The sequence below is a fragment of the Dipteris shenzhenensis genome, chromosome 6 (assembly GCF_047967505.1).
Source record: "Dipteris shenzhenensis isolate YYH24624 ecotype China chromosome 6, Dip_SZ_1.0, whole genome shotgun sequence".
Taxonomy (NCBI): Eukaryota; Viridiplantae; Streptophyta; class Polypodiopsida; order Gleicheniales; family Dipteridaceae; genus Dipteris; species Dipteris shenzhenensis.
The window spans coordinates 10,260,801-10,280,939 of record NC_141601.1 but is presented as its reverse complement, the minus strand read 5'-3'; the positions used below and the strand labels follow the sequence as shown (position 1 = coordinate 10,280,939).

The following is a 20,139-nucleotide window of genomic DNA, read 5'->3' as shown; positions in this document are numbered from 1 at the left end:
ATAGCAATGTACGTAGCTCTACTGGCTGCTGAGCCCACAACTTGCAAAAGCAACAGTACTATTGTATCCATGGTTCCAACACCCTGTCACACCATATGATGTTGTGGCTCTAACTTTTGTCATTAACCAAAATACCGCTTGATTCATCTTGAGGAGTGCACCTCCCATGCAATAGCTGAACGATCAGTTTTTTTTTCACACCCAGCTCCTGCGATGCCTAGGAGCCCTGAAGGTAGCAATCCACGACCCTTCACGTGCGCCACTCAATCCAAACAACAAGCAATCAATTGCGCCAACCCTGTTCGAGACTCCGTGAGCCACCGTAAATCCTATATGGCCTTACAACGACGCCTTAGGAATCAGCCCCAAGAATCACGATTCAAGTTCCTTGTATACATGCAGTTCTTTCGCACAACAGACCAAGGAAAGCCCGACACACCCAACGCTGACGAGCAGCGACGATGATGCCAATGAGCACCACTTCCTCGACACCTCAAACGTGCTTTGTACTCTGAGCGAAGCGTCGCTCCAAACTCCCACAGCCTGGTGCAATCCTACGACCAACGCTCTGATACCAAAATATGACGATCAATTTTTCCTCTTCATATAACGATCACTCTCTTCAGTTTGTCAGCGCAATAGTCAATCACAGGACAGGCACACATAAATTTCCTCCCAGCCAACCTCAGTGGTAGCAAACTCTTCGAATAGTCCACACACGTGAAGGCTCCAGCTTGCAGATTCCACCAAGCCCCAATTCCCTAGATGAATCTAGTATGCCACATGTCTACATTTGAGGGCATCTCCTCAATGCATCATTTACCCCTCTCTTGGGATAACATTGAAATCATTTGCCCCTTGGCACATTTAATGCATTTAGACCCCTTAGCCTTAGATCCACCTAGTCTTGTGCCATGTCACCCTCACCAAGGACCTTGACCTTAATTCCTTTTTTATCATTTACGTGAAGCCCAAACAAATATAATACAAACATTGATCCTTTAAAGCAAAATTCGACTGACCCTTCTGAGGTCATGTTGACTCAACTTGAGTGTAACACAAGCTTCAGTCCTTCAGCCCTCCATCTATGTGCCATTCCATACAGCTGCCCGTGAACAAGTCCGTACAGCCATTGTTGGCTGTTCCGTACGTCCGTACCAGGCCCAATTGCTCTGCGCCGTACTACAATCCATGATCGTCATCCGTACAACTACCATGCGCCGTACACACTGATTCGCTACTGCCCGTACCAGCTTTGCTCCTCGACCGTACCAGGCCGTACGTTCACTGATCACCATCCACACTGTACATCGATCAACTTCCCTTCCGTACCTGCCAGCCGCCGCCAGTCGTACACTGTACATAATACTGTACGGAACATTTTCGTACAGATCGTCAGCCAACTGCACATGCGTGCAAGTAGCCGTACAGTGTTTGTATGTGTTTGTATGCTGTATGAATTTCGAAACTGCTGCCCGTCCGTACACCGCATCCGTCCGTACATAACTGCTCCCACTGACAACAGGTACATGTCCGTACAACACACGCAGGTCAAATCCGTACTATATGGACTATTTAGTGCATTTTTTGGATTCTTTACAGGCTCATTGCAATTTTGGAGCAGAGATTTGGGGCTTTTATGCATTTTTTGGCAGACATTGCAAGCAAATTGCAGAGATTGGCCAAGAAATTGGGGCTTTTGGTTTTGAACTACAATTTCAAGCATTTTTGGGACTTTCAGTTAATTTGCCCTCTATTGGATGCAATTTATGCAATTTGGCAGTTGAAAGACCATTTGGGAGATTTGCAAGTAGTTTTGGACTCAGTGTGAGTCAATTTACAGACTTTTGTCACTTTTTGCACATTCTCTTTGCAGATTTTTGGGCATTTGCAAAGCATTGTGGTGCATTTCAAGCCTTTGATAGGTTGTGATAGTATTAGTCATTGTGGGCAGATTTTATTTGGCAGACTCTGGTTGTGCATTTTACATCCTAGAAGGGGATTTTACTTGTCTGGCAAAAATGGCTCAGAACAACCCCAATAAGGTGTTTGGAGTCTTCACACAGGAGGATAAGTTGGATGCCACCAACTAGTCCTTGTGGAGTTTTATGGTTTGCAACATCTTGGTTGGCAAACATCTTTGGGATTATGTTAATGGAGATGAAGCAAGGCTAGATTCTGTGGCTAGACCTGTCACTCCTACAGCTGGAGGCAGGGGTAGAGGTCAAAATGCAGCACAAGCAATTGGAGCAGCTACTACTCCAATGGCTCCCACAGTAGAGTAGAAAAGATGGAATTATAGGAATGCACAAGCTCTATCAGTGATTTCTCTTTCTGTCAAGAGGTTCATTATTCCTCACATTCGGTCATGCAAGACCTCAAAGGCAGCATGAAATGATGCCAGAGTTTCCTTTCTGAAGAGAGAGCTATCTCATACGCATATGGATGAGGGAGATTCCATGAATACTCACCTCACAAAGCTTCACAGTTTGAGGGAGCAGTTGCTGAATATTGATGAAGTTATTCTGGATTCAGAGATGATTACCACCACTTTGAATTCTCTTCCTGAGTCCTATCTTGGTTTCCACACCTCGCTGAATTTGTCATTGAGGGGGGGAAACAATCCTCTCTCTTTTCATGAGTTGGTAGGACTTCTATTGCAGCAAGAGCAGACACGAAGAAATATGGCAACACGAGCTGGCGAGCATGCCATGATTTCTAAGTTTAAGCCCAAGGGAAAAGGGCAGCAAAAGCAACATGCCAATCAGCCCGCACATCAGCATAAAGCTGATTAAGGACAGCCCTCTTATAAGACTAAGGGTGATGTAGATAAGCCTAAAAAGAAGGACATTTGTCAATACTGCAAGAAGCTAGGTCATTAAATTGGTGAATGCAAGAAGCGCCTAGCTAAAGAAAAGAAAAGGGATTCATGTATGGATGTGTCAGATGCATCAACTCCCCATGCACATGATGGGGGAGATGTTACAGCCAACTTTGTGGAAGAGCACTATGCCTTTTTGTCTTGCATTTCAGATTTTTCAGTGGGTAGTTCAGATACTACAGCCACTATTGAGGATGATCCTTATGCTTTCTTGACTTGCACTTATGATCCTTCAAAGGATGCATGCTCTCTCAGTGTCAATGCATGCTCTCTCAGTGTCAATGAGACACTGAATACTTGGTATATTAATAGTGGTGCTTCCAAGCACATCACTTTTAAGAAGAGCCTTTTTGCATCTCTACATCCTCCACCTACTAAAAAGAAGGTGACTTGTGCAAATAATTCTTCTTATTGAATGTGTGGAGTGGGGGACATCATCCTTACATCCACTGATGGCACATATTTCAGAATTTCAGATGTTCTCTATGTGCCAGGTATAAAGAAGAATTTGCTTTTAGTGTCCTCTCTCAATAGAGGAGGATTTCAGGTTATATTCGATGATGCTAAGTGTGTAGTCAGAGACAAAGAGAATGACTATGCTTTGATGTTGTCTGGAACTTTGTATTGGGGTTGTTTTCTTTTTTTTGCAAAAAAGAGACTTCTATTAAGTAAGAAAGAAACTCGCTAAAGCAAGCTCTGAGCGGAAATACAACATCATGGAATCATGAGGATAAATAAAACCCCCTCAAAGTGAGGTGGAAAACAACCAAGGCTGAGGCTGAAAGTGCCACCTCAACCTTGTAAGAGTCTCAAAGAAGAAAGGAGAATCCTTCCATTCCTTGAAGAAAGAAGCCCTCCTAGCTGAGGCTGCATGGGAGTCTCCCTGTATACTCATCCATACGGCCATCAAAGTATGTACGGTGTCTGTCCAGATACTAGCCAAAGTGTGCGAGGGATGAACCTGAGTACCCTCCATAGCCTTTGTGCATCTGGCTCTCGAGAGATGCCAAGATGCTATGCTCGCTAAAATCTCCCAAGAAGTATCCACAGAGGCATGTACATCTGTAAAAGGAAGGTGTGGTACCACATCCAACGAACAAGACTCAATCTGATGACGTCGAACCAAAATGGCCCAAGAGGAGTCAAGTTTCTCATAGAATACCTGAGGCCCTGTAAGAGAAAGCCAAGCCACTGAGACCCATGTCATAATGCATGGGCAGTGGGCAAAGTGACTGAAAATCTTGGCTACCCCCATCCAAATCATCCTCGCCTGTCTGCAATCCCATAAACAATGTTGAATAGTCTCCGAAGCAGAGAGGCAACGAGGGCAAGTAGGGTCGGCTCCGAACCTGGATCTCCAAAGGTTCACTGCAATCCCACAGTGATCTTTCTATTCCTGTGGGATTTCCAGAGTCTCCTCCAGAAGCACCTCTGCAGATCCGCAGTGATATCAAATGTCTCCCAATGAGGAACTCTGGAAGATCTCCAACCTCTGCTACTGAGCTGAAATCTCCTGGCATTACTAACCGTGTGACGAAAGAAGGGGATGCTCTTCTCTCAATGCCCTGCATCAATCCACTCCCACTCTCCGGGGTCCCACTGCAAATACCTAATGCGAACTCCCCCGTAGAGCCAAAGCCTCCAAGACCCGGTGGAGAGTAGCCAGGGGTGTGGGTCGAGGAACCACTCTGAATCTGATCCCTGCACCAAAAGACCTACAACCCTGATAGGCTGAAAAGCAGACTCAAGCAAGATGTCCTCTGTGGATCTGAGCAATCTGTCACCATCCTGCATAGTAAAAACTAAAGCATCCTCCTGTGCATCTCGAAAGGCCAAAACCTTAAGCGGAACACCGAAATAAATCCAATGCTGTCCTGAAAGAAGTGAGCGTCTGTGGAGTGGCATCCAAGTAAACTGTTGTGTCATCTGCCAACTCACTGTCAAGTAACTCCTCTTCCCTTCTAATGGAAAGTCTCAGCCCAATGATGTCAATTTGAGATCTAACATAGATACTCATAGCTTCGGCCACGAACAAAAAAAAGGAAAAGGAGCAAGGGGGCATCCCTGACGGACTGATCTGGAAATCTGAAATCTCTCACCCCTTACCCCACCAATAAGTCCCTGGCTGTGGGCTGATCTGGCTGCTCTGCATGGCCCACTCCGAGGCTTCCCAGAAAGAGAAAATGTTATCAAAAATGCTTCTGCCATGCACAAATTCCGTCTGAGTGTCATGAATAAGATCTGGGAGAAGGGGCTGCAATCGGAGGCTGATTGCCTTGGCCAGAATTTTGTAACAAGTCCCTAGAAGTGTGGTAGGCCTCCATTGGGACACTAGATTTTTGCAACCTCTTTTCGGGATAAAGTGGATGAGACCTTCTATAAGCGACCCGGGCATCTCACCAGAGTCCCAAATACCCTCTAGGGCTGAAGTAATGTAGTCTCCAATCATATTCCAGAATGCAATGAAAAAAGAGAGGGTAAGGCCATCCGAACCTGGGCACTTGCCCTTGTGAAGGGCTGAAAGTGCAGTCCTGAACTCTGTGTTGGTGAAAGGTGCATCAAGCAAAACATGCATATCCGGTTTCACCAACAAAGGGATGCTCTGCCAAATAACCTATCTAGCATCCTCTCTATCCCGTGTCTCAAGATCAGCAGTAAGAAGGGCGGCATAAAAATCTGAAGCTATGTGCAAGACATCATCAGAATCTGTCTGTAAAACCTCATATGAGTCAATAAGTTGGGATACACTCTCTCTACTATGTCTAGGGCCAAGAGTAGAGAAAAAGTGTTTATTGACTTTGCCACCCATCTGAATCCAGAAGGACTCCCGTGCATGAAAGGCATACTCTGCTCTCTGATCAAGCAATACCTGCTGATGAGCCCTTGCTGCAGCAAGGTGCTCCTGAATCCAAGCATCTGAAGGCCGTTTCTGCTCTTCCCTCTGCAAAGCTGCCAACTATTGGCGAACACCAATCTCACGTCTGAGAATATCTCGTCTCCTGGTACGAGCAACTGAGAGGTAGAAGTCACTAATACCAGAAAGGGCAGCAGCTACCTGTGATGGCAATGGCTGCCCACTCTGGACATGAGAAACCCATATCTGCAGGGCTGCCTCTATAAGGTCCTCCTCTGTGTACAAGGCATCTGGAATCCTGATGCTGGCAGATCAGCCTCTCAAGTGAGGCTCTGAGATAGCCAGCACAACAGGAAAGTGGTATGAAGTGGAAATCCCAGGAGCAATGCATACCGATCCACCTCTGTCAAGTGCCCAATCATCTACATAGAATCTGTCAATACGTGCATGAATAGGCATCTGCTGCCTCCTGTTCGACCAAGAGAACATGAGGGACTATGGCTGAATAAGAAAGGCATCATCCAACCAAGTATCTCTGCCACAGTAGTGAAAAAGGAAGGCATCCCAAGCTGCTCTCTCCAAAGAGTGAAGTCCTCCTTCTCTACCCCCTTTTTTATCTGACGGTAACTCAACCATGTTAAAGTCACCTCCAATCACCCATGAATCCGCAATGGGGGCCCAAGAGAGCAAATCCTTCCATATAAAGACACGTTCCCCTCTAATGTTGGAGGCATACACGTTAAGGAAACCAACCTTACACCCTCCAATCAAGAGAATAATCCACTGAGCTCTAGAGGGAATAATGACTCCGTGTCCAGCAACCAAGGAGGAGTGCGAAGAAGACCTGCACTCGTGGAGGAAGGAGGAGAAGGACCTGCTAGGCCTCTATCAGCAGATTTGGAGCTGAGAGCTGAGGAGGCCTGTGGCTGGGCTGAAGAGGGATCTCTAGTCCTCATATCGGGGTTGTTTTCAGCTTGATATATATGAGAAAAGATCCGATCTTGCACTTTCAGTGACTGTTGCGATGCAGAATGGGGAGTTATGGCATGCCAGGTATGGGCACATGAGCTATGGCAGCTTAATGACACTTTGGAAGCATGCTATGGTTGATGCATTGCCTCCTTTGGAGTCACCTCCTCCTCATCCACGTGAGGATTGCATCCTTGGCAAGATGCATAGATTTCCTTTTAAGAAGGATGGTGCAGTGAGAGCTACACGTAAATTTACACAGTGATGTCTGCAGTCCCATGAGGACACCTGCTTTTGGTGGTTATCTCTATTATGTTACATTCATAGATGACTTCACCGATTACACTTGGGTCTATGGTCTTAAGGTGTTTATCATTTCAAACACAACACCTTTCTGGGTAAGTGACCTCTTAGTGATGACAAAGTGGAGTGGCTACAAGTGATTATCATTTTCCATGTGTCCTTGCAAAAAAATATTTTGAAATTTATCTTGAAATATATACAACCATTTATCATAGTTCCAGAAGTAGTCTCTGGTATCCCAAAACCCAAACCAAAATATAAAAGTGCATATCTATGTGCCTACCCCTCATTATGTATAGTGCACAAGAGCTTACTACATTTTTTGACCTATCAACGTGACCAGGGCCCGCCTATCAACAACTGAGACTTGTGACATACCTACGTCATCCAAGTCAATGTCTGGCAGTAAGATAGAGTCAAGAAGTGGTGCCTGGCGTACCCATGTCATTGCGTTGAAGTCCCGACAAGAAGAACTTCTCCCTGTTCGAGAAATCTACAATGTCTAGATAGAGTGCTGCATAGCGTAATAGCTCAATCTCCTCCCAGATATCTCGGGCAAAGTGGGAAGTCTCCGGTAGAAAGTAGCATACTGCAATGAACAAGTCTTGGCTGTCCGTACGCCGGATACGAATCCAAAGAAAGTTGGAATATATGTTTCAAATCACTCGGAAAGAGATGACCTATAAAGTACTGCTACTCCTCTTGAGCCACGTACCCTACATGTATCTCTTGTCTCATCTCTATAAGAAGTCTTCTAGGTGTACCCATTGACCATCAGTAGTAGGCGCTCTGGACTCTGGTGTGCCTCTGTGTAGAAGACTATATCTCGACCTGTATAGGACTCCAAGAAATTCCATGGTTCTGACCATAAGGTACCATTGCAGTTTTGAATGGTACAGGACAGGGTCTTGACATCATGAGTCTCATAGACCCATCTTGACGGGGGATGGGTACTCAACAAGAGAGGGGGTGGGTGCTCGACGAGGGCTTGCCAAGAGTCGCCCATCTTGAACAACCGCCTACTTTCCCTCTTTGCGGGGCAGATCCCATTGCTGCATCAGGGTGTGCCTCTCCTCAACCTGCAGGGGTGTCGAATCCTGATCCATGGAGATCGATGGGTGGTCTTGTAGGATCGATCTACACCATAATGCTCCTACCCAGGCTTGTATGATGAAGGGTTGCTCTTAGTTAGGGTCTCTCCCCACTCACCAGGCCCTCTCTATTGCGTGCTCTGTGACCCCTAAAGTGGTAGCCATAAAAGTGGTCGTATCAGCTTCGGTATTGGGGATCCCATGAGCCGTGATGTTGAGAGCCCTGTTGGCCCTCTATTGCTTCTCCATGAGAGTAGCCAAAACGGTTGCCTTCACAGGCTCCCGCTTGGCTACGTCCACCCATCTAGATGTCTCCTCAATGACAGATTGCATACTAGCAATCTATGCATCCACCACACCGGTGTGCTCCAAGGGTTGTACGTAAGGTGGTAAACTCCTTCTGGAGCTGTGAAACGTCCTGTCTGTGCCCCTGAATGAGCCCAACCTACTCCTAAATAACCCGGAGCTGCTCCTGTATAACACTAGCTTGATCCTGTGTGAAACAAGCCTGCTCCTATGCATAGCGTGTCAGCTCCAACCTCACGGGCTCATATACTGTGTACCTCCATCGGGAGAGACTCCCAAAAATCTGGTGGATTGGCTAATGGGAAGTCGGGTCCCCGAGGAATCTGAAACTAAAAGGGCCGTGGTATGAATGTAGGGGGGTGAGGTTGAATAATCAGTGGGGACTAAGCTGAGTATGGTATGAGGATGATAGAGGTAGTGGTGGTGAGGCGATTCTTGTTGGAGGTGGGATGGGTGGTTGGCTGAGAGGGAATGGTGAGAGAAAGGACAAGGAGTAAAGTCGGCATGTGTGTGTCACCTTTGATGATGGTAATATGCGTGATGAGTCTGGTGAGGAGTCTATGCTGGCAGGAGAAGAAGTTAATATGGAACCCCCTGTCGATGATATAGCTGAAGTGGACACTGCTGAGGTGGAGGTCTTCTATACCACCGTGCTATCAACTCCAAGCCCACTACAATTGAAGCGCTTGTTTACATCCTCGAGCTTTAACTGATTCTGGTGAGTTTTGTCTTCTTTCATGTGCTTCTCCTTCTCAGTATCTTTATCTTTATCTCCTTTTCCCATGTAGGACTAATGTTGACTCTTTACCTATTTTTGCAAGCGGGCCCCTAAGTCAAAGAAGAGCCCATATTGAAGATCCTGCAGGACCGCGCCCCCCCCCCCCCCTCTTGGGGCAGTTCAAATTCAATTCAGCTTGGAGAGGAGAGGGGGGGGGGAGGTGACTAGAGGGGATGGGGCTAGAGGGGGAATACGTATGGCTGGTTAAACAGGGAGGGGGGGGGGGCGAGGTAGGCTAGAAGAGGGGTGCGGTGTAGGCTAGAGGGGGTGATGGAAGCAAAAGTAGTGACAAACAAAATCCCATCAACGGAGGGTGATGAAAGGTGACAAAACTATGGATTCCCATCCACAGTTCGACGTTGATCTTTTATCACTTAAAACAATGAATTACACTTGAATTTTTTTTTGCCTTGCTTTTTGCACCTCTAGAATTTTCTTTTCTACTTGCAAGATGTCAAGATTGGCCAAATGGAATGCGGCAATTAAGGCACTTGAGGACATATCAAAGCGTATGCCCAAATCGGAGGAAAATACCTCATTAGTTTGGGATTGCAGTACCAACATGAAGGATTGTATCACTTTGTGCATGGTGGAGAGGATGATCATCTTCATGAACAAAGAGTATGCCATGTTGGAAGAAAATGTGGGGCTCAAAAGGATAGTGGAAGACTAAGCTTCTAACCTCAAAGCCATTGAAGAATGAGTGAGAATGCTTGAATCAATGACTCTAGACGCTTTGCAATAGGAAAATGCACATTTTTAAAGAGACTATAAAAAATGCAAAAAGCTTAGGGGCAAGTAATGGAAATTTCCAAGAGAATGGAGGCCAAAATGGAAAAGCATACCAAAGAGGCTAAGATTTGGTTGTGTGTGGTAAATGGACACAAACCCCAAAAGGGTAGTTCAGGAAACTTTTGAGGAAGAAAATGGAAGAAGGAACAAAGCCTAGAATCTGAAAATGGTTGATCAAAAAGAGGATGCAATCAGCCCATTAAATACAAAGAAAGATTTTACAATGCTAAGTTTGGGATCACTAGAAGACAAATTGAGAATGTATCGAAGATAAGGAAATACGATTCATAGGAGAAGCCTCTCATCATCAAATTCAAAGATGCTCAAACGAGACAAGATGTCCTGAAACCAAGAGCAGACCTACAAGGCACCAATAATTAAATGAATAGGGACCTCACCCTTATGCAACACGAGCAAAGAAAAGAATGCGTAAAAAGAGTTGTGGAAGCTAGGGAGAACAAAAAGTGGGTGGTGTACAGAGACGGGAGGGTCATTATCCAAGATAGGAAACCCACCTTCGCTCCCAAATAGGGGTATGTAGCCTGTGGGACCATCATAAATTTTCAATGAGATGTTCTAGAAGAAAGATTTACATTGAGACACACCAAAGCTCAGAGAGGGGACTACCCATAGCACATGGGTACACATGGCAGTCCACATACCAACCAGAGACCTGTTCAGATGGAGGGATACAAGGGTTTGGAGGATTAGCAATCTTTTTCTGCTCTCACCTCTAGCACAAATCAAGTCACTAGTACAAATGACCATGCCCAATACATGTGGATCCAGCTCAGGAGACCACATCCCATGGATATGTGCATTACAGCATACTATTTTTCCACAAAGACATCTAACGATACAAATATCTTGGAGGAGCTCCCGTCTGCAGCTGCCCGCCACCACCCATCGCCATCACCCAGCCCCCCTTGGCAGCGCCCTGCTCCCTTGGCCGCGCCCTGCTCCCTTGGCAGCATCCTGCTCCCTTGGCCGCGCCCTTCAGGTCGCCCCCCTTCAGCCCGTCTGGCCGCGCCCCCCTTTCCCTTCCGGTCGCCCCCTTCAGGCCGCCATTCAGGCCGCCAGTCGTTCCTGCAGCTGTTGTCCACCCCTCCCTTACGCTTCAGGCTGGGCTGCTTCAGGGCCCTCTCCAGGGCTGTTCTGCTCGTGTTCCAGGAAGCTGAGTTCCTGGGCTGTTTCCAGGGCATTGACAGAGGTTTTTGCTTCAGCATTGAGCGGCCTGTTTTCATCCCACGCAGGCTGAAGTTTGGGGCATTCATTAACCAAGTTTTTTGGGGATTGACTAGTGGCTGGTTGCGAGTTCTTTTATCCCATATACATATGGTACTTGAGTGTGTGTGTCCACTCTATATGAGTGTTGTACTTTCACTTGTCATATCAATCAACTCAAGTGGATCTTTTTGGTCATGTAAGTGATTTCCTTTGGTTCTTGCATTTCTTTCCATTTCCATTTCCTTGCATTTCTATTTCAAGTTATGCTTCCTTCTAGCTCCCTTTCCTTCATTCTTGTGACACTGCAATAATCTCTCCCTCGGATCTCATAGTGTCTAGGGCATGGGGGATCTCATGAGGACATGCTAATCTTTCTCTAAATCCTACGTATCGCACATAGTGCATAGTCTCTAGTATCTATCATGTCATGTGGCTGCAATCTCTCATCCCACCTTGACCTGGAATTAATGGAATGAGATCTTTAGCTGATCCATATTGTGTGGGAGAGGTGACTGTTAGATACTTTGGCACCTAAATAAATCGATCTTGCTCAAAGGCAGGGAATGGTCTCTATAGAAGGTCAATTTGGTGGTGTATGGTTCTCAAGGAAACTCGTATCCGATGAATATGAACCTGCCATAGATCATCCAAGATGACTTGCTGGATCTACTATTGTGTCAAGCGCAACAAAGAGGCCTCTCACTGAAGCAGTTGGGGGGTGAAAAAGATGACCCAAAGCGTAGAGATAAGTACCAAAAAGTAACGAATAAAAATGAAATGAAAGAAGCAACTGCTGCATCTGCAGGTTTTGGGCAGAAGGATTAAGAGGTACTGGAGGAGTATTGGAGGAGAGGAGGAGAAGAATGGAGTAAGGCAATAAGGCTTCCAGAAGGAGGGCTCATAATGGGAAAGAGCTGCAAAGACAGGGAGAAGCAACATGAGTAGCTTGAAAATGAGGAGCCAGGTAATGGAGCTAGACAGCTGGGCAATCATGTTAGCAGCATAAAGGAGATGCCAGCAAAGCAGCAGTGGCTGCAGAGGAGCATAACAAGGAAGCTACAAGAAAATAGCAAAGAGGGAGGTGGAAGGGGGCAGCGAGGGAGAGGGACAGGTAGAGGGCCAAGAAAACTTGAGCCAGCCTCCATCTCCTAAAGAGATTTGACAAAGTCATAATAGAATCTTTTAAATCTTCCAACAGTTGCATTCTTGGACTGACCTTATACTCACACCATGATTTGATTCTCCAATCCTTCATCTAAAAATTATTTCTCCAGGCATTGGATTCTAAATTTGTAAATTCATTGATACAAAAGTTGAAGCCAGCACATACAAATTCCTCCAGAAGAAAATCAGGTGTGGCTTCCCCGATGATGTCTGCATGATAACCATCTCCCACAAGCTCCATGTTTACCTGCAGAAGGAGTAAAATGACGCATGGTGAAGACTTAGAGAGTTTGCATGTACTGTGGAACCACTTGTACTTGATGATATCAATCTGGAAAATGAACTTTTTAGCTTGAAAATGGTCAAGTTAAAGAGCTAGAACATAGAAACACTGCATACATGCTTAGTTTAAGCTGTTGAAGCTAGATAACAGCATCATGACTGCATTCATGTTATCTAACAAAGGAACTGGAAGGGACATTGGCTTTGAACAAGGAATAGGAAAAGAAATATACAGTCGCATCATCAATGTCTCCAGCTGTCAGATAGATTGGTTGGGCTACATGGCAATAGCCCAACAGCCGTGGAACAGTGGGGATAATATCACGGTGATTAACCACACGCCAGCTGTCTTTGACTCTCTGTATGATAAATCCACGAAAGAAATACATAAGCATTACCGTCTGGGACAAACATCTTTCCCACTGGAAATAAGTTAACACAAATAGACAGACAGTCGAGCGTATCAATCCACGATGGGAAACAAAAAGAACAAATTTGAAAATCTTATGGATCTACAATAAACTTGATATATTCAATAAGGGACTTCACCATGTATGAGCTAGCAGGCAAATTTACCATGTTCTATACAATGGCAAATGCATATCCTCCTTCCCTCTCATATATCTATTTCTTTCCTGCTACACCTAGTTTTTCTCTCCCTTGTTGTTTCTCTCCAGCTTAACTATATTCCCTGTCTTTGCTCTTACCTCCAACTTTGTATCAGCAGTCTGAGTGATACTTGCCTACGACTTCATGCTTTGTGGTTTCTCTTTTGTCCACATATTTTCATAATGGTATCCAAATGGTGCCATACCTTGAGAGGTCAGAGTCAACAATGCCTTCATTTTGCAGGACAAATGCCTTACTGGATTTGCATGTTCAACTCAACTTGTTGATCTTTTTAGCTCTTTAGCAATACAACATGTGAACTAATTACAATATCTATAAAAAAACAAATAAATTGACAAAGGGGTATTGTCAGAGGGAAGTAAGAAAAAAAGGGGTAGCAGCATCTAGGAAAGAACAAGTGGATCTATGAGAGACAAGAATATTGATTACACCAAAGAAGCATGGAAGGCATCTGGAAAAGAGAGATAAAGAGAGAGGGAAAGAGGGACGAATGGAGGCTACAGGCCTGGGGTGGGGGGGGAGGGAGTTTATTAATGTCTGCAAAAAGCAAAAGAGGCCTATGAGATCATCTGGTGGGGAAACTTGAGGTGCTAACACACCCTGAAGGAACATACAAAAACTGAAAGTTGAAAACCAAAGACACACAGTAAATGCATGTTAGGCATCGAGATATATAGTCAAGTGTAAGCCAAACTGAACTGAGTGCTGAGCATACCCTACTAGGGGCCAGTGGCTATCCTTGTACACCTTCAAGCATGTCGCAGATCTGTGGGTGCATGCTCTGCTCCATTGATAGGAATGCGTGGGCGTGGTGAGATGGACTGGCACTCTGATGGTGCCATGAGGGTGCCCTCGAATGGGGCAAAGCTCACAGATCCTGTGTCCATCCTTGCACAAGTCTAGTATCTTTAAGAATGGGGGCTTTGCCTCCTGTGATGTTCACTGTGTGTAAGCTCTCATGGAAGAAATATGTGAGTGTCTTTTATCAGGGTCCTCGTTGAGCTACAGGCCTTGTGAATCTATTCTATGCTTGGTGATCTGACATTAAGACAGAAACACATCAATTGTTCAGATAATCAATGATTTGGCTGATGTTTGTAACCTTGGGAAAACCACGCAATGGTATCGGCCTGAAATTTCATACTACTTGTGGGATCTAATCATCCTCGATCTCCACATTTGCAAATCACATACAATGAACAATCTCGACTCCGAAGTTGTGGCCCATGACAATTTTTTTTTTTTTTGCAAAAAGAGACTTCTATTAAGTATTAAAGAAAAACCGTTAGAGCAAGCTCCATACGGGATACATCATGCAATGCACGAAAAGCTCAAGAGCCAAAAAGAAAGGATTGAGGCTGATAGTGCCATCTCAATCCGGTAGAAACCTCCGAAAAAAAGGGAGAACCTCTCCAAACTCGAAGAAATATAGTCCTTCTAGAAGAGGCTGCCCGTGAAGGGCCCTGCATGCTAGCCCATATGGCTATCAAAGTGTGAACCGTGCCCAGACCAAATACCCGTGAAAACCTGTAATGGGTGTATCTGGATGCCATCCAAGGCCTCAGTACATCTGGCTCTCCAAATATGCCAAGAGGAAATGCTAGCCAAAATCTCCCAAGAGGTGTCCATTGAAACATGAGAAGCTCTGAAGGGAGTAAGTGGTACATCCTGTAGAGAGCAGGGCTCTATCACCTGCCGGCGGACCGAGAGTGCCCAAGAAGAAGGCTCACCCTCATAAAACACCTGGGGCCCGGTAAGAGATAACCATGCGACCAAGCCCCAAGTCATGAAGAAAGGGGAAGTGTGAAAGATGCTGAGTATCCGAGCAACCCCTTTCCAAACAGTCCTCGCCTGACTGCAGTCCCAAAGGCAATGTCGCACTGACTCCTCTGCAGAATGGCATCGAGGACAAGTGGGATCAGCCCCGAATCGTGATCTCCACAGGTTCATTGCAATCCCTCCATGAATAGAAAGCCAAAAGAAAAGAGTGATCTTTCTATTTCTCAGGGATTTCCAGAGCCTCCTCCAGAAATTTCTACGCAAGTCTGCGGTGATGAAGAAGCTTTCCCAATGGGGGGCTCTGGAGGGAATCCAACCCCTACTGTTCAGCTGAAACCTCTTGGCATTACCAACCATGAAACGAAAGAAGGGAATCCCCCTCTCTCGGTGCCCATGATCTATCCATTCCCACTCTCCTGGGTCCCACTGCAAGCACCTGATAGGTGCACCTCCATATAACCACAACCTCCAGGATCCCAAGGCCAAGAGCAGAGGGTCGGGGTCTAAGTACCACTGCAAGCCCGCTCCAAGGTCCACAAAACCAGCACATCCTGACAGGCTGAAAGGCAACCTCAAGAAGAATGCCATCCTTGGATGTAGAAAGTAAACCTCCATCCCCAACATCAAAGACCAGTGTGTCTTCCCCGAGACCTCGGAAAGCGATCACCTGTAAAGGAACTGATGTCCTCGAAAAAGCCCCCATCCAAGTGGTGGAAGTAATAGGCAGCTCAACTGTCCATTCCACCGGGATGGCTGCATCTATCTGCTGAATCCTGCGTGCTACCCCTCTGAGGTGACTCACGGACTGCAGTCTCTGATCCACAGGTAGCCTGATAAAAGATTTCCAAGTGCCTACTGTGTAGGCGGGGCCTCTCTCCCATTTAGACCACTGCATGTAATGGGAAGTGCCCAGTGGTCTGGCATGCTCGTCGAGAATACTATCATTCCAAATGATCGGCTGCCTATCAATCTCTTCGATGGTAGAAGGTGGAATCCTTCGAAGAGTGTTCCTGAAGCTCCCCCAAGCTTTCAGGATGGCAGTCATGAGAGGAGAGGCAGGAGATCTGAGAGGGGCTGATGTGAAAATCCATCGAGGGCCCATGACAATTTACACAGCATGGGAGAGGTAAATCTATAAGTATCTTGGTTCCTAGATGAAATCAAACTGAGTCACATGGAGGAAGTGCTTTATACAAAATGCCACTTTGTTTTTTTTTTTCAAGAAAATTACTTCATTAAGTATGAATGAAAACCACGAGAACAAGCTCAAATGCGGGAGTACATCATGCAATGCATGAGGAAAAAAACACACTGTCACACAAAAAAGAGTGAGGAGCTCCCGTCTGCAGCTGCCCACCACCGCCCGTCGCCATCACCCAGCCCCCTTGGCAGCACTTCGCTCCCTTGGCCGTGCCCAGCTGCCTTGGCCGCACACGCCCCCTTGGCAGCGCCCTGCTCAGGTCGCCCTGCTGCCTTGGCCGCACAGGCCCCCTTGGCAGCGTCCTGCTCAGGTCGCCCCCCCCGCTTCAGCCTGTCTGCCCGCGCATTGCGCCCCCCCTTCAGCCTGCTGTTTGGTCGCGTGTTGCGCCCCCCCTTCAGCTTGCTGTCTGGCCGCGCCAGGCCGCCTTTCAGGCCCCCTCCCTTGCTGATTGCCCGCGCCTCCCTTGCTTCAGGTTGGGCTGTTTCAGGGCCCTCTCTAGGACTGTTCGACTCGTGTTCCGGGGAGCTGAGATCCTGGGCTGTTTCCAGGCATTGGTGGAGCTGTCTGCTTCAGCATTGAGCGACCTGCTTGCATCCCATGCAGGCTGAAGATCGGAGCATTCCTTATACAGGTTTTTTGGGGATTTACTTGTGGTTGGTTGCGAGTTCTTGGTGGGTATTTTCAGCAGAGGTAGCTCCTCCCCTCAGGACAACGTAAGCTGAGACAATGGAGGACACTAATGCCACTCCCGTCGCCAAACCTGAGGAGATTGAAGTCACAGTTTCTTTTCCTCCCGACATTGTGCTGATGATTGAGGTAGCAGAGGAGGGTTTTCGTTCGACACACATCATTGGCTTTCTACCTGGTAGAGGCCAACAGTTACGTGATTGGGTGTACACCAGTGGGTGTACACCAGCATGGCCTCATTGGGTGTCTGAGTTACGGTTTTCCAATTGTTTGGAAGAGGGTACTTTTCTTTTGGTCTTCAGTCTCTGCAGAGCAGGCTCAAAGAGTACTTATGAGCTCACCGATTCAGTTTCAGAGCAGAGTCATCCATTTGTGGCCTTGGCGGAAGCACTTCAGTTCTACTTCCCCGGGACCATGACAGGTCTCCTTTTGGATGCTTTTCCCTGGAATTCATGATGAGGTCAGCTCTTGTCACAGAGCTGTGGAGCATATGGCTAGTGTGGCAGGTACAGTCATCCCTTCAGGTTCTAGACTTTCCTATGCTCAGTCACTTACTGGTACACGTTTTACGAGGGTTAGACTCACTTCAAAGTTCCCCCCTCCTCGACCTTTGCCTACTTTGATTTCGTACTCCACCGGAGATGGGGTCCAGATGCAGCAAAGGGTTTTGTATGAGGGTCTTCCTGATCAGTGTCTTTTCTGTCGGAAGAGAGGTCACTTTATTAGGGATTGCCCCAGTGGTCGGCCTTGATCAGAGACTTCGGATACATCTCATCCTACGAGTGACCCAAAATCTACAGCTCAGCCTCCAGGGGTCTCTGAGCCTGCTTCGACTCATTCAACAGAGCGAGAGGAGACTCCTCTGGGGGAGCCTCCAGTGAACTCAGAGGACTTGGAGGTGCCTCCAGTGGAACAGCTTTGACGGAGAGCTCGGAGGAGACGGAGACAGAGGGAGAGTCAGCAGTACAAGCAGCCCCAGGTACGAGCTCACAGATGGCAGAGAGTTGAGACACATGTGCAGGAGACCCCGGAAAGGGGAGATACAGAGGACCATCCGCAGGCAGGTCTTGACACTGTGCAGGAGATGGTAGCTCAGGGAGTTGAGACACACGTGCAGAAGACCCTGGAAAGGGGAGATGCAGAGGACCATCCGCAGGCAGGTCCTCACACTGTGTAGGAGACAGTAGCTCAGGATTTGATGACTCTTGACACTTCTACCCCGGAGGTTCAAATATTGGTTTCTGAGACAGTTATCTAGCAGGAGACTGCTCGGGCTGCAGTTACGGTGATGGATGCCTCTTCCCAGCAGTCCATTGAGAGAGAGGTATTTCACGACACAGGTCAGAGTCAGAGCCCGTCCTAGGATCTCATGCGCCTGTATGAGGTTCCCTCAAGATCTCTTTCTCTTCCCTGTCGCACAGTACCTTCTTTTGTTGCTATGCGGAGCGTCCTCTTAGACACCCCTCCTAGTACAGCCTCGTCCTCGCAGCTTTTCACTCCTGGTTTATCCAGATCTTTTGCGAGTGCGGTCACAGATTTCGCTCAGTACCCAGACAGGCGTGAGGGTTGGGAGATCCTAGCAGATGAGATCGAGCGAGATTTTCAGTCACCCATGCTTACAGGCACCTCGTCGTAGATTCTTCCTCTCCCTCTCACCTATTCCAGGTGCAGAGTTAGGATGGCTCAGCCCTTTACAGCTCTTCTGACTCCTAGACTTGACCCCAGGATGGTTGATAGAGATCTGCCCGTTGAGTTTTGGTCCTTTTTGGCTCGAGGGGTTTCCACAGACTCCCTCACTAGATTGGAACTTCTCCCGGTATTTTGTCGACGGTCAGAGAAGGTAGAGGAGTACTTGGGATCTGTTACTCTATCCAGAGAGGGGCACATTCTTCGTTTCTCTGCAGGCAGCTTTCGTTCTCGGGGGAGCGAAAGCTGGTCAGCTGAGCTACTTGACAGCGAGATTGCTAGACAGCTTTTGAGCATGACTCAGTTTTCATTGGTTCACCGTATTGTCGGCTCGTAGATTCATTCTTGCCCTAGGACTCTTCGACCTGGCTTTGGTGGCAGGGCCTTTCTGTTTTTGTTCTTTGAGGTTCAGGGAGACTTTGATTTGCCCAGGAGTGCTGGTTGGTTTGACTTTCAGCTCCTCACTTCGCGCCAGAGTATTATTCCCTTGGATGGAGCCATTTTACATGAGTTGGGGCAGATTTGGAGCTTGATTAGAGACCGACTTTGGATTGCGCCGTCAGAGAGAGTCATTTGTGCCGCTACCACTGGCATCCCCTCACTTCCATCCGATGTCTAGGTTGTCCATCATTTCTTGGAATGTGAGAGGACTGAACGGCCACAGATTTATCTCAGATGCAGATGGTCGTAGATCGGGAGTTCCTAGATTGCAGTTGCTCAGGGACTCCCTTCGGTTTATTTCCTCAAGGTCCCCTCCAGACATTGTGCTTATCCACGAGCATAAGCTCTCCCAGGACAGGATTGACGGGGATGCAGATCCTTACTCAGAGGACAGAGCCGGACATATTGGAGCCCAGCGGATGGTACGAGGGGAGGGGTTTGCATTTCAGTTTCAGCCAGGTGGGCCCCAGAGATCACCCAAGAGGGTACTCTAGTGGAGAGCAGGGCATGCTATGTTATTCTTCAGATTGAGAGCACAGCAGTTGGTGTTCTCAATGTGTATGCTCCCACGGATCCAGCCCGCAGACGTGCTTTTCGGAGACAGCTCAGAGAGTCCCTTCCTCATGCAAACACCTAGATTGTTGGAGGAGATTTCAACATGGTTGAATTCTCTGAAGACAAGTCGGGCCAGATAGAGGGTGGCCTTTCTGATAGGGAGAGAGTGGAGTGGGATAGTTTTGTTTTGCATGCTGGACTTCATGATGCAGCTCGATTGGACGACTTTTGTCACTTGGCTGACAGTCTTCAGTTCTCTTGGTCCAGGGTTTTCCGTGGCTCTCTCTCTTTGGTAAGACTTGACAGGTTTTATATTGGCCAATGGGGCCAGGCCAAAGGAGGACAGATTGGGACCCGCCCAGGTTATGTTTTATCTGACCATGCTCCAGTCCTATTACAGATTCTCCCTACCTCTCGATTGGATCTCGATTGGAGAGCACATGCTTTGTGAGAGTTCCGGACTTTGTTTTTCAGGACACAGAGTTCGTGGAACAGTTGGGAGAGGCTTGGTTG

The 20,139-nt window shown here is 47.2% G+C and overlaps 1 protein-coding gene across 1 annotated transcript in view; it reads right to left on the bottom strand.

Annotated features, from left to right (window-relative positions):
• LOC147900763 (putative triglyceride lipase) overlaps positions 1-20,139 on the bottom strand; it is a 162,291-nt gene that overhangs the window by 32,162 nt on the left and 109,990 nt on the right. Inside the window, exons 15-16 of the mRNA XM_087375737.1 lie at positions 12,881-13,006; positions 12,532-12,612 (exon numbers count right to left, since the gene is read on the bottom strand). Coding sequence (XP_087231863.1) covers positions 12,532-12,612; positions 12,881-13,006 — 207 coding nt within the window. The remainder of the gene's footprint in view (positions 1-12,531; positions 12,613-12,880; positions 13,007-20,139) is intronic.